Below are 14638 nucleotides of genomic sequence, written 5' to 3' on the forward strand. Positions count from 1 at the left end.
GCGATGTCTGCCATCTAGTGGTGAACACTATTATAACATTCAACTGCTCATCTACAGGTAACATTTTTATTTTCAAAGTTTAATTGAGGGCCACCAGTTGCCCATCAATAATGTATAGTGGAAAGTAAACCAGTTACGACTCAAGAACCATCGGCTCCAAATCTGAGATCCTTTGCTTTCCCTGAGGCTGCTGAATAGTCAAAAACGTGAAGACAAAGTGTAAAAAGTGCCACAGAAATAAAAACAGGTGAACATCTGGCCCACGCAGTTGTTAAACATTGCTGCCACTCTTCCTGACAGGTTGGTGTTGCGGTATATGCTTTTCCAGAACAAATGAAACCAGCTGCTTAAAATTTAAAATGGGGGATGCTACGGATTCAGTTCTGAATTTATAAACACTATCAGGGGATGTTGCTGATATTTGTTGTTGTCCTGTGAATCCCTTTGAGACCCTTTAGTGATCAAGGGCTATACAAATAAACTTGACTTGACTTATGCACCACGGTGAGTGTTTAAACGATTTTTTATGAGGTCCATTTTCTCTCAGCGTAGCCACCATAACGGTTATTATGGATCTGCATTAATTCTATGGACGTTATTATCCTTAATCGATCATCTTCATTCACTCCCATGCAGGCTGCAAAATAACTCTCTTGACCGGCTGACTGCAAATGGATGCATTTCTATCGAACTTAAAGCGATACATATAACTCATTTTCCAGTATTGGATTAGGCATTGTGTATAAACAATAAAAAGTGCAAATATCTCTGGCATTTTAATCCCTGAATTTTTCTTTTTACCCGATTAAGTATCAAAATAAGAACATACTGTGGTGAACGCCATTATTCTGGTCACGTGATCGTGATGACGTATCCCGTGCGTAATCGGCAGTTGCCGTCGTTCACTTGAATGGGAGTTTTCTGACGTATTGGACAAGAAAAAGACCGTCTTCTATCCCAAGTACTGCACCAATTCTCTTCAGAGTAAAATTCTGTGTGGGGGTGGGGGTGATGAAACAGAAGCAGGAAGTATATATATATATATATATATATATATATATATATATATATATATATATATATATATAATAACTACTTCCTGCTTATGTGTCATCATGGAATCATGGGAAATGTAGTCCTACTAGCCTAATGCTGCGGTCATAGGTCAGATCCAACGCAAGCTAAGCTTTCCTGGTGGCATATTTCAAATATTACAATGCAGGATCGGCACGAGGAAAACGGCCAAACAAAAAAAGGTTGGATAATGTTGAGTGCATTTCTTTTTTAGCGCTGTCAAACTCAACCAAGATAGCATTTAGCATTAAAGAAAGCAATAACACAAACACCCACTAGATTGACTGATTGCTTAAATTTGTTATAGTTTCTCGTGAGAATTTATTGTATATGGATTTCAGCGAAATTATTGTCACGGGTTTTAAATTTTGAAAATCTGGTCACCCTAGATACATTAACACATTTATTTTGTCATATTTGAAGAAAGAAGGAGAGTAAGAAAACAGTAACAAATACTAAAACCATGATGGCTGCTTTTGTATAAGTACATATATAGATTTGTTTTTTGTTTTTGTTTTTATTAGAAATAAGACACATTCACTTTTGTGCTCTGAAAACTGTACATTAACAAACAGATGACCCCAGGTAAAATAAAAAGGCAATTTAGGAAGTGTGGGAGGCCTCTGAGAGAAAGGCTGGCGATCGGGCAGATTCGAGAACAGGGGACAACAGCAAGGAGACTAAATGGTTGTCGTGGTATAAAAACACGCAGGTTACATTGCCATACAGAACACGCATAAAGTCCAGTATCCTGAAAAGACAGGAAAGGGAAAAGAAGAATATCATAATAATTCTTTTGATATTTTCAGTAATGACTCGACCCAAGCAGAATATGAAATATAATAAAATGCTGACATCCATTCTGTAGAACTCTGTCAAATAATTACAATGCTGTACATCATGGCTCCAAATGAGCCTTGTGCTTTCGTGTTCCTTTTATGTATCACAACATATCTTCGATATATTTATATACTGAGTCACATAGCCATCTTTAATTATTCAACATACTTACTCCTTTTTGATACCAACGTTAAACAATTTTACATCAGCTATAGTAAACCTGCCTGCTTGTCTTTGTCAACAAACGCCACATAGTTGGATGTGCTGTCCGACTAGATGTGAGCTACCCTCGATCCTCAGGGGTGGCATTGAGGTCGAGGCCCGATTAGATAGCAAAGCCTGCAAGAATCTCAGAGGAGTCATTGGAGGAGAAGGCAATTCTCCATTTTGTTTTCATCTACATTCCCCCCGCACTTGTCTCACTAGTGCCAGGTTGGAAAGTGTCAGAGCCAAAAGGATATGGGCGAGTTGTGCGGGGGAAGGGATTGACTTAAGGAGCATCGGATTTGGCGCTTGGCAGTCTGTCGTCAAACTATTGTGGATTTTTTGATTTATCACTAATGTCGAGGAAAAACTTTCTTGAGCCGTGTAAAACAGCAGTGTCGATTTGGAGAAAGAGAGAGTGCAAAAGTGATGCAGCAACACTGAATGGAAAGAAAGAAGACGTGACTAATTACATTACAACCATTACATACATATTAGACAACAGGTCATAACCGTTGTGTATGATACACAATGGAGTCACTAAATCTCCTATTTTCCCAACTGTCTCTCCCACGTGAGCCAGTTTGGTACTCATGTCCATATTCAAGGAGGCAGTTCGTGTCTGATGAAGACATGAAATGAAACAACATACAAAGACATCATGATTGCAGTTCTCTTATGTCTCTTATGTCCTGCATTTATTGTCTTTTTATACTTTCTCCTCACATTTGCAGTGGACCTCATCCAGTATGTGACATGTTCCTTATTTGTCCAAGAGTGAAGTGAAAGGTGAGTTGAGGAAATGCGGTTTATTTATCACACCTCCGTCTGCAGGTCCATGATGTCCTGGCCTACCAAAGGAATAGTTGCACTTGTCTTCTCCCACTCCACCGTCTGCATCTCCAAAGGGGAGGTCACCGCTGTTGCCAGGTCTTTTCTTCCCCAGGATGGAGGCGAGTGGGTCTTTTGTATGCCCTCCCATGCCCTCTTACTTGGGGTCTGCTGCTTATCCTAATGACAGAAGGAGAGCACATTTGCTAATTATACATTAGAATTATTTATGATATTATTGAGATTGGGTTGTGTGCAGACTGCAGAGTGTGAGCTACAGACCTCAAAACCATAATAAAAAATCCATAATAGCTTTTACATCCATATTTTACTTCCATACATGCAAATGTTTTCTATTCTAAATTAAAAAAAATAAATAAATATAAAAAAAAATAAATAAATCAATCCCCTCTTTAAAAAAACAAAAACAAAAAAAACATTCATCGTATAAACTAAAAAAATGTTTTTTTCCTGCTAAATCACTTGAAATAATACTTAGTTGTATAGCATACAGAAATTCCCGAAAAGCCATTACAAGAGAAATATCATGCTAAGATTGCACCATGCATGTTTCGTTCCTGTCACAGAATGAGTGAGAAAATTATCTGTGGCCCAAAGTACCAAAAATAACCATTTATTCACAAAACGTGCATTTTTTCCGTAAAAAGAAACAAAAAAATCTTTGACTAATTCTAACCATTTAGTATATCAACAGCTATAACAATATGAAGTTTTTGCAAGGGTCTTCTTGACGATTGCTTAGTTTTACAAGTGTCCAGCAAATGCAAAGGAATTGTGGAATCCAGACCAAACATCCTGCAATGAAATACCAGTTCACAAGTGTCACCGCCAATGATTATAAAACACAATATTAGTTCCAAAATTATACGGAATCGTGGAACTGCCAATGTGGAATAAACATTTTTGTCTGGTAAATATGTTTGCAAGTGTGTTCGAACGTAGGGTAAATGCTTAAGACATTGCATTTTTTTTCCCATCATGGCACAGCTTATTGACTTGCACATTTGCAATTTTTTTTTAAAAACATTTGGATGACATTATACCAATATATTTGGAAAATGAATTATGTAAACATGGTTTATTCCTTTTTTATTTTATTTTTATTTTTTTATTTATTGTGTCTGCAGGGCACAATTTCCGTTCGGCAATTTTTTTCCCCCTGCTACGCCATGGGGAATGTGCATGTACAAATCAATACCCCAGGACATTATGGGAAAAAAAACCCAAAAAAGTTTTTAGCATTTAGCCTACAAATACGTTTGAATGTATATGCAAATATGTATAAACGTAATTGCAAGTACGTTTAAACATTGTGAGCCTTTGTCAAGCACTTTGGGCACCATATGGTGTCGATAAAGCGCATATAAGTGCACTTAATTTATCATTTAACACATTTGCAAGTACGTTCAAATCATTTGTCAGTCAAAAATATTTACTTTGCATTGGCAAGTTCCATGTACACAGAAAAGGAAAATATATTAATGTCGAAAAGGACTCTATACTTGTGTTAAACTCTTTTGCAAACAGTAGCAAGTGATAGCTCTACACCAGCCCTTCTGGAAGTTGTAACTAATATTAAACTAGCTAACTGTTGTTTTACGCTATCTCTATATCTTCCACAAAGGTTCTGTCTCCAACTGCTGGGCTTTTCCTTAAGCGCATTTCATGTCTATTACTTAATACACGAGTTGCATATTAGTTGGATATGATATACCAAGATGGTGAAAGGACTTTTCTACTCTGTATTGTTTCGGCATCTTTCACAAATGCACGCCATGAGTGACATCAACCACTGGGCACGAATTCCGACAGGGGTTGTTTATTGATGCAGTTTGATTTAAAAAAGAAAAACAAAAGTATAGTAGACCTTTACAGACAAGCCACGTAGGAACGCTAGTTGACGCATCTTAACTCATTCACTGCCAATGACGACTATAGACGTCAAAATCCAAGCAATTATCCGTTAATTTTGAAAAAAAAAAGAAAAGAAAATTTAAAATTCTAATTTTAAAATATAAAAAAAAATAATTTAGTTTTAGTTATAGTCTTCTGACTAAATGTAATTAAAGCCTTAGTCATAACTCAGTCACCTGATTGTATTTTAGTTTTAATCCAATTTTAGTCAACAAAAATAAAGAGCAATTTTAGTCGATTAAAATTGACTTTTGGAGGCCTAGACCCAATATGTGCTCTCAGTAAGACCAAGACCGATCACAAGAACGTCAACGCCCGTGTTGTAGGGTAACAGGAATCCGTTCTACGCACGATGGTAGCACTTAGCATTGAAATTGTTGTCATCGTTGTTATTCATAATGACAATGATTAATAACTATGAATGAAAACAATGAATAACTAAAACTAAATTCAAATTCCTTGTCAAAATTTGCACTGGCTGTTTGCTTGGATTTTTGACGTCTATAGTTGCCATTGGCAGTGAATGAGTTAAAAGGAAATGTGTATAGACCCCATGCACATGAAATCATACCTGATACTATTTGACAATGCTCTGAATCTTTTTCATGGCACTCTGCAAATCTTCTTTGATGATTCGATGCCAAACAAACACAAATGTGTGTATTGATCCGTGAAGTCCTAGCACACTAGTAAACTAAACAATGCTAAAACAACAAATTAAAACCAATAATACTTGAATAGACCATCTTTCAATGGGTCTTTTGTAGTTTTTCCTGTCTGGAGGAAATCAAAGCATGGCACTAAACTTCTTGAATTTCAATGAAAAGCAAACAAGTGATGGTGTTTGGTCCCAGTGGCCCTTACGCAATCCTACTTTGCTGATTTGGGCCGCATGGCGACTTATCAAAAAGCCAACAGTCTCAAACTTGGGTTTGAAATTGGATGGAGATTTTAAATTGGACCGGCAAATGGCGCAAATGCCGTTTTTCACAACAGCACTTAGAAACCATCCATGCCTTCGTTGCATCGCCTCTAGATAACTGTTGACTATATGTTTTTTTTTATTTTATAGAACATACTTTTCTTAAGAATATTTTTTACTTGACTTCCCATTTAAATATTTTGTTTTATAGCTTTTCGCTGATTTATCTAAAACAATCTAGCAGAAAAATATACAATTGGACCAAAACTCAGCTTTCACACTCAACATCCTCTCACACCAGCCACAACACACCTGTTTTTACAGCAACTGTATAAAATCCTGCTCCTCACATTCATAGCAATCAATAACCAATAATATCAGCATCTCACCTTCACAGGAACACACACACATCATTTCTCAAGTGTGCAACAACTGACTCATCCATGAGGTCACAACAGAACCCTGAACGGCATCCAAGGAACTGCAGGCCTCACTGGCCTGACTTAAGGTCAGTCATCGTGACTCAACCATAAGAAAGAAACTGGGCAAAAATGGCATCCATGGGCAAATTCCAAAGAAAGAAAAACATTCGTAACAAAAAAAAAAAAAAAAGTTTTGTCTCATCATTACAGCTAGCATAAAAATAACACTATATTTCAAAAGAACATCTTCAACATGTGCAACTTTGCACCTCCTGGACCTGGACAACTTATGACGAAGGGAACAATGAATTCTGTTGTCTATCAGAAAATCTTGGAGGCAACAGATTGGCTTTCAGCTTTTGCCCTCAAGCTTACCTGAAACACAACAGCAAATCCTACGATAACTGGTTAATAAAAACTACAGTAAATGAAGGTTTTGGAGCAGCCAAGTCAAATTCCAGACTTAATTGTATTAAAAAGCTGTGGTATGACCTTAAACGAGCAGTTCATGCAGAGTTATGACTGACTAGCGGGCCAAATTTCCTCCACGGCGATGGGAAAGTCTGAAATGCTTGATTTTAGTTATTGCTGCCAAGGGTGTCACAACCGGTTGTTTGGCTCAAGGGGCCAATTACTTGCATCCACACTCACATAGCGCAAGACATGTTTGGAGTTTTTCTCCTTGATAAATAAGATCATTTGGGAACTGCATGTTATATTCTCAGGGCATTGAGTCGATTGCAATTGGACTTTTTTGATTGTCTTAGAAGATGTTTCGCCTCTGAGCTGAGCAGACTTCAGTTCGCGCACATTGGACTGCTCCAGACGCGGAAGCTGTCCTCTCTAGCCTAAGTAGCAGTAGGAATAATAATAATATTATTATTATTGTCATTATTTATTAATAATGCATATTATTATTTGCATTATTATGTTCACTGTACAAATTTCAATGTGTGACACCACTTGCTTTTTGCTTAAAGGAGCATTGTGAACTTGGTTATTTATTTATTTATTTTTACTCAGGACCGCCACCTCTGGCCTAAAGCGTAACTGCAGCCTCTGCGTAAAGCTCGGTATTGCATCAATATTGACGGCTGGTTCGTCAATGATGGACATCCATTTTGTTGACAATAAATGAATGACGGGAAACTTCATAAAACTGATGGGCTAAACATTGCTGGAAGTGGGTTTTTGTTCATCAAAGTAATCATTAATAACCGGGTCAGTATACCAACTGACCTTTTGTCACTGGGTCACTAGTTTTTAACAAGTGGACGGTATGTGCTGCTTTGGAGCCCCCCTTTTTCTTTTATCGCTCAGTTCATTAGACCCCAATATTAGATTTGGCAGAGGCATCTTTTGTTGAATTACAGGATAATTCTTTAATAATAAAAAAAAATATATATATATACAAGTTTTCTCCTGTAAACATAATTAGGCATATGATTTATACATGTATTTAAGGCAAGTTGCAAAATGTCTGAAGTTCTCTTGTTTATGTTTAACAAATTTAAAACATCATAAATCATGTTTTCTACTAAGTACCGTCTCAAATGTTCTCCAATTTCAATACTTTAAATGTATAGCATCGTATGTCGAGAAACGTTTCTTGGGAGTAGAAATATGGCGGCCTTGTGGCTTTGAAATTCTTGGCCTATCAGCTGTCCAGTAATATATACAGATCAGTCACGTTAAAACCCATTCTCTACTGACGCAACGAAGCCCTGAGTGCCTGCGTGTGGCGAGCGCTTTTAATCACTGGAATGACTATATTTGACTATTTGACTGCCGCGAATCAGTGGGATTGTTATGGTTACGACGGGTGTACGATAATTTACACCAAAATACGCTAATTTTGACTCTATGGTACGATAATTCTATATTTACCACGTGGCAACGCTGATCAAGGACATTGTTAGACATTGAAGACGTCCTTCAGTGTGCCATTTTACGTCAGACATGTTATTGAACAGCCAAGTGACCATAAAAAGGGGAAGTATTGGTCGTACCTGGTCGTGCGCGGCAGTATTGCCGACATTTACAACCATGTGCACATACTAGGGGTGTTAAAAAAAATCGATTCGGCAATATATCGCGATACTACAGCACACAATTCTCGAATCGATTCAATAGGCAGCCGAGTCGATTTTTTAACATCCATTTTTGATTGAAAAATATCAAACAGAACGTCTAACTTTCACACCTTTTAAGCATGGAAGAATGTTATATTGATGGAACATTAAGCCTTAATATTTTATTTCAATGCTGTTCTAACATTAAAAAGGTTACAACCTGTTTGTTACATACAGTGGCTCACAGTTATAAAACTGAAGTTTCAGATCAATAAATAATAGAATTTCATACAAATCTTACAGTGTACATGTACAAGTTTACTGAATGGTATTTTCTAAATTTGAGTAAAAAAGGAAAAAAATCGCAAAGATCGACTTGTAAATTCATATTGGGATTAATCGGTATCGAATCGAATCGTGACCTATGAATCGTGATACGGATCGAATCGTCAGGTACGAGGCAATTCACACCCCTAGCACATACTATATGTGGCAACATTAGTGAGGAAAAGAATAATAACATAAACAATGTCAAGTGGAAAATAGTGGTGACAAAATGCAATTTAGCATGGCGGAAGCGTGGTTAGAATAACATTGATGGACTGTCAACTGACAGACTGTGCTTGTGAAATTTAATGTCGGTTCTAAAATAGCGGCTGTAATTTAGCCATGGCGGTTAAAATAATGCTGACGGATTGATACAGTTTGTTTCAGCTTGAAATCTTGATGGATTGACGATGACGGAAGGGTATCCCAACTTGCTGATGTCCATGTCTGGTTAATAATTTGCGCCTCGGATGTAATGTTGCTGTCAATGAAAGATAGTGCAAACAAACACTTGGCTATTACTTATTTCCCGACCTGTCAATACCACTAAAGGAAGCAAGAAAGCAGGTGTAAACCCTTCATAATGACTTGACAGATGACTTTTTAAAACGTGGTTGGAACGCTAATGATTTCTACTCCCATGAATTTTAACTTGATCTTCCCACCTGAGGGATAATAACACATAATTATAATCAACATGCAGCCAATGTTTTGTTACAGCATAGAAACAGACAAGCTTAAAATGACAATGATGAACATTTAAAAGATGGGGAAAATGATAAGAACCAGAAAAAAACTGAAATAATTAACAGTACAACAACCCATGCTGCATTGCCTTGCCTTTAAACTAAGCACGACCTTCAATGGTGATGCAGTAGAAGAGGTTATTTCAGCTGCCAGATGTCTTATATAGACTGAATTACATAATGAGTTAAATAATGTTAATTATCTATGAAGCACCGATTTTCTCGTCTCGTCAACAACAGACTGAAGTAGGACCGACAACACTACACGGGCAAAGCTACACTCAACCAGCAAGCTTAGAGGAAGGAAGTGAAATATGGTGTTGACATCTCTTTTGAATCTTTAATAGAGTGCACTCCTCTGGGAAGGTTTCCCGCAAGAACTTTTTTTTTTTCTCTCCCCAATTTATCCAGAAAAGTAAAATTCCATAGGAGTTTTACTTGGTTGAGGTCACAGCATTGTGTGGGCCTCAACACCAAAGTAACGGATGAAGTTGACGTGGAAGCTAATTGGATCTGACTACCAGACAACTCCACCCAAGTTTTTGATTTTGTCTTGTATTAGGTGAAAGGGGAACATCATTAGACGGGTGGGGGGGTGGGGTGCAGAACAGAATAAAGTCTTTACACTTATGTTGGTCTTGTCGCTGCTGGCAGAGGACACACTCCATCTTTTAGTAGCTTTGGCATCAACAGGTGGAGACTCTACATCCATGTCTGCACTGTGAGTCTTCCTGTTCAGGTCCTGAAACATGTCCTGGTGGCGTTTCCGGGTGTGCATTATCTTCTGCACAGGAAGATTACGCACAAGGGAAATAGCACAGGCTCCCATCAATTCCTCTTCTTATTCATCTCTAATCTCTCTAATAACGTTCCAAACCAAACAGTGAATAATAAATGTATGCAAACATCTACAGATTAAAATACTAGAGAGACAAATCCAAGCTCTGTATATGAATGAAAGAGACTAACATTACCTCAAAGTCAAGCTCTGCATAGCGTGATTTTCGCCTCTGGGGGGGAGATGATACAAACAGATTAAAGACGTGTAAAGATATTATATGCTACGTGAGAAGACAAATGCTTGAGTATCCTAAAGACATTTTACTGTGGTGGAAAGTCAATACGGGATTTTCTGCAACTCATAGTGGAGCAGTGAGTCACGAAGGGAGAAAACAAGGTTTGTCGCTGGTCATTCCAGCCCCGTTGGCAAAAGCTTGCATTTAACAGATTGTGACCGAATGACCTTTAAGTCAGCTGTCACTGAATAGTGAGGGAAAACCTGACCTTCAGGCTGCCCAGTTGCTCTGGCAGCTGCTGCCTCACACGCCATTATGGAAGTGTGCTTTGCCCTGAAGTGAAAAGACACCAGCAGACAGATGTTGAGGCCACTCTGTGCTGCTCACGATGATGCCACATCTTGCGACTGCAGTCAGCACTATAATCTGGGACTAAACTCAAATCTCTTTTTACCATCTAGGGTTTTCCTATGGCCGTCTTGGCTTACATTTTTGGATGTCGTTTTGTTTGCCCATGACATAAGCTGCTTGTTGTCGAAATTAAAGCAACAATAAAACAGTGACAAATGTATCGAGATGATGTATGGATTTAAACAAAAAACAAATCAAAGCGGATATTAAGTGATGAGACAAAAGGATGTCTAACTTACCAAGAATAATTACAACTTTGACCCATATATTGTACAATGCTGGAAAGAACAATATTAGGTTAATAGTAACACGACTCATACGCAGTGGCTAAGTTTACATACAGAAATATTACACTTTTATCTTATTAATGCAATACACCGCCAGCATCTATTGTTGTGTTACCCTGGCAAAATCCTAAAACATCAGTGGAATCAGAGATGGCAAAACACAACTTCTAATTTGTTGTATTTTTATTACATCAAAAAATATGAGGCAGTTCAAATAAATATGGGCCGTTTTAATATAATTTAATCAATAATGTAAAGAGACACCCTGCTGAGTTTCATTTTGAAAATCGGTGGGTTATCTGTCTATAAGTGATATGAGTATTGTGATATGGAGGTTTATTATTATTATTATTATTATTATTTGCAGTTTTCATTCAAAATGGAACACTAAAGTAATTTCCCCACCACACGCACATTTTCAAAGTCAAAATGTCTTTAACGTTCTGTCCCAAATGAAATTTCGAGATCTGCAACAAATATTAAGAATATGAAGATCCTAACTACATTTGTGTAGATATGGGAGGTTCTAATATTACTCAATATGCATTTCCCATGAAAACTAACACAAATGCATCTTCGTGTCTTAAGAGTTCTCTTTCTGGGAGGTTCTTCTACATATTATTATTATTATTATCTTTATTAATGTGCTTAGGGCTAGAGAAAGCTTCATTATGCTGTTACAATACACCAGAGGGATCTGTGATCTGCCAGAATGTGGCAGCCATTTTACATTCACACAATAGCAGGCGGCAAAATAGATGGTGTAATTTCCGAGGTAGAGTAATGAAAACGGGAAAAAATCCTATATATTCACGAATTGACCTCGCATCTTTGGAAACAACATATTGCAAATCATGGAACTTCATTTGGGATTAATAATAGGGACATCTGAGCATTAACTTTCGTATTTTTAGAACAATGTTTTCTTTCACATTTTGAACTTCCAATAATTCAAACACTCATATCAGTAAAACTGCTTTCCAAAATGAAATTCAGTTGTGTACGCCTTCATGGTATCGATCAATTTATACAAGAATGACATACGTTTACTTACGTAGCATCATTGCTAATGTCAGTTAGAACATGATATTGTGAATCCACAATGTCAATCTGGGACTGCTCCAATGTGATCTGCTCAGGAAAGGCTGGACATTCAGTGCAATACTTTGAGCTGATTGGACGATGTGGCAAATTGTGCACATCGACCAATTACAGCAACGAATGGAAATTTTGTCTTTGTAGGTACAAACACAAAACATCTTTTCCAACTAAAAATGCACAAAGCATGTCTCACTCTTCTTTTCCCAAAAATGAAACTGTGGGTAATTGTGGGAGAACAGAATCAATTTCATTCTCCATGTTTGGTTTGTTTGTCCCCCCCCACCCCCCACCCCCCCCCCCCCCCCCCCCCAGCCTCTGCACTTCTCATTTTCGTCACAGCCGCATATCCCACCCTCGGGCACGGCAAAAGATGGATTCTCGGGGATTGGTGAACTCATAAATACTACGAGAATTCAGCTTGCAGGCAAGGTTACATCTATGGGGCTTCACAATACAGTATAGTTAGCATTAAGCTAGCAGACTTTATTAAGTAATGTGCTCCCTTTGTATGGTGCCCCCTCTGTTCAGACTGCGACACCACAGCTAGTTAAAAGGGACATTTAAAACAAGATGGCCAACTGTTGTTCCGGCAACGATTGGCCATCTTGAATATTACACTTTTGTTTTTTGCACATTACTGTATTCCTTGAACATAACATATTTTGAGTGGTATTTATTTTTCCAATCGATATTAGTGTTTTATTTCCATTGTGTGTTGTCTACAAGTATATATTTTACGAACAAATGAAAAAAGGTAATAGAGAATTGCCATTAATTTCATTAATTTTGAATAACAGTGCTATACCAGGAGATATATTATCTTGATATATAATTACCTACATCGGAATATAACTATATAAAAAGCAGTTCATTTACCATAAAATCGTCCTTATCGCACATCTCTATGTACTGTGCAACCTTACCAGCATCTTCTCAAGTTATTAATGTCCATTTGAGCAAGCATCGTCCATATGTGAGGAAAGGTATCATTAACTACACAGAAACAGGTGTTGTGGACTTCCTTTACTTTTTTTTTTTTTTTCTTAACGGTAGTTCTAGTTTTGTCAACAGATTCTTGGGGTTTGTAGCAATAACTGACATCCACACAGAATCATGTATCGTTCACTGTAAATCCAAAGTTGAAGTTTCAAATCTGAAGGTGACAGTGTATTGCTTGGACAAGAGATGAAAATGTACTCACCTCCAGGGAACTCGTGGATAGTGTTGAAACGGTTTCACTCTTGGTCATCGCAGCCGAGTTTCCTGATTCTGCTCCATTGCAGGTGCTGCTGTCCACTTGAGAGTCTCTTGGTAGCTTTTGGAGGTTGTGCGCAGGTGAGTCTCTCTCTGAGCATGACACGCTGACCTGGTCAGCAGGCAGGCTCTTCAGTCCAAATCCGAGCGCTGGCTCACCACTGACAGGGTTAGCCAGGTGGATGAGCCTTGTTTGAGGCAGCTGCTCAACACTTATGTTATACTTAGTTGGTTGCTCTTCCTTGCCCTTGGCGGGCCTTAGGGTGCCTGTGTTGTTGGTTGGTAAAAGGACAAGCCCAGGGCCTTTGCCAGTGCCCTCACAACTGCTTCCTTCTCCATTCCTTTGTGGAAGCTCACCATCGAGCTGCTTAAAGAGTTCACTGTCACAGATGTAAATGGATTTAGCACCAGGCAACTCCGTGCTGATTCCTTTGGTGGTACATTTCTCTCTGCGTAGAGTCAGTGTGTGGCTGGTATAGTCTGCCATGTTCTGGAGGTGGACTTTGGCCATACTGGCTGGCATGGTGTGGAAGTTGGACCCCCTTTGAAGGGTTACAGTCCCAGAAGAGGCCTTTTCCTCTCCCTGGAGGGAGGAGTGCTTCACAGTGCCTAGATGATGAGCAGAGAAGAAAGATGCGAAAAGGTTACAAGATTCATTGAAGTTACGTTGAAGTTTCATATTCATGATGCTAGTTGACTTTTGAGCTGCTTAACTTCTAACATTTCCCTTTGAGACCAATTAGGAAGTCATTTGTTCCAGAGTCCAGACTGTTGCCTCCATTCAACATGTACTTGTCACACAAGTGTATGCAAAAGTTCCACTTTAATATAAATCAGACACAAACAATAAACCACTCTCTTACTTATTATGGCAAATGAGGCAGTGTAATACGCATTGCATCACAGATACGCCAAACCAGATATTGGGACATATTGTACAGCCCAGGAAGTCTGCCCCGAAAATTTCAAGTGTATGGCTGCAGTGTGGAGACCTCAACGCTCAGGCAGACCTTGACATCGGATGAATTTCAAAATAAAATTATGCTTAGCGTTCATGCTATTTCCACTTGAGTGAGTGGAAGTAGTATTAAAATGTTTATATGGTTTTAGGGTTAGCTTCTAACATGACTAACGTTAAATCACAATATTATCTAAGGTCTACTTTTGGAGCTAGGCTTTTGAATAATAGCGTCATT

General features: G+C 38.2%; 1 protein-coding gene across 9 annotated transcripts in view; it reads right to left on the reverse strand.

Moving 5' to 3' along the window:
* Window positions 1-1410: 1410 nt before the first annotated feature.
* The window catches only part of adgrb1a (adhesion G protein-coupled receptor B1a), a 126604-nt gene continuing 113376 nt past the window's right edge, over window positions 1411-14638 (reverse strand). For 6 of the 9 annotated variants that reach the window (XM_077526416.1, XM_077526415.1, XM_077526409.1 and 3 more), the window contains 4 exons: window positions 13390-14051; window positions 10348-10383; window positions 9999-10157; window positions 1418-3129 (listed from right to left, as the gene is read on the reverse strand). In XM_077526416.1, the coding sequence (XP_077382542.1) occupies window positions 2935-3129; window positions 9999-10157; window positions 10348-10383; window positions 13390-14051 (1052 nt within the window). In that variant the 3' untranslated portion in view covers window positions 1418-2934. Of the gene's footprint in view, window positions 3130-9998; window positions 10158-10347; window positions 10384-13389; window positions 14052-14638 lie in introns of all 9 variants that reach the window. The other 3 variants (XM_077526412.1, XM_077526414.1, XM_077526417.1) reach the window with 3 other exon arrangements.

This window comes from Festucalex cinctus, chromosome 7 (assembly GCF_051991245.1).
Source record: "Festucalex cinctus isolate MCC-2025b chromosome 7, RoL_Fcin_1.0, whole genome shotgun sequence".
Classification (NCBI taxonomy): domain Eukaryota; kingdom Metazoa; phylum Chordata; class Actinopteri; order Syngnathiformes; family Syngnathidae; genus Festucalex; species Festucalex cinctus.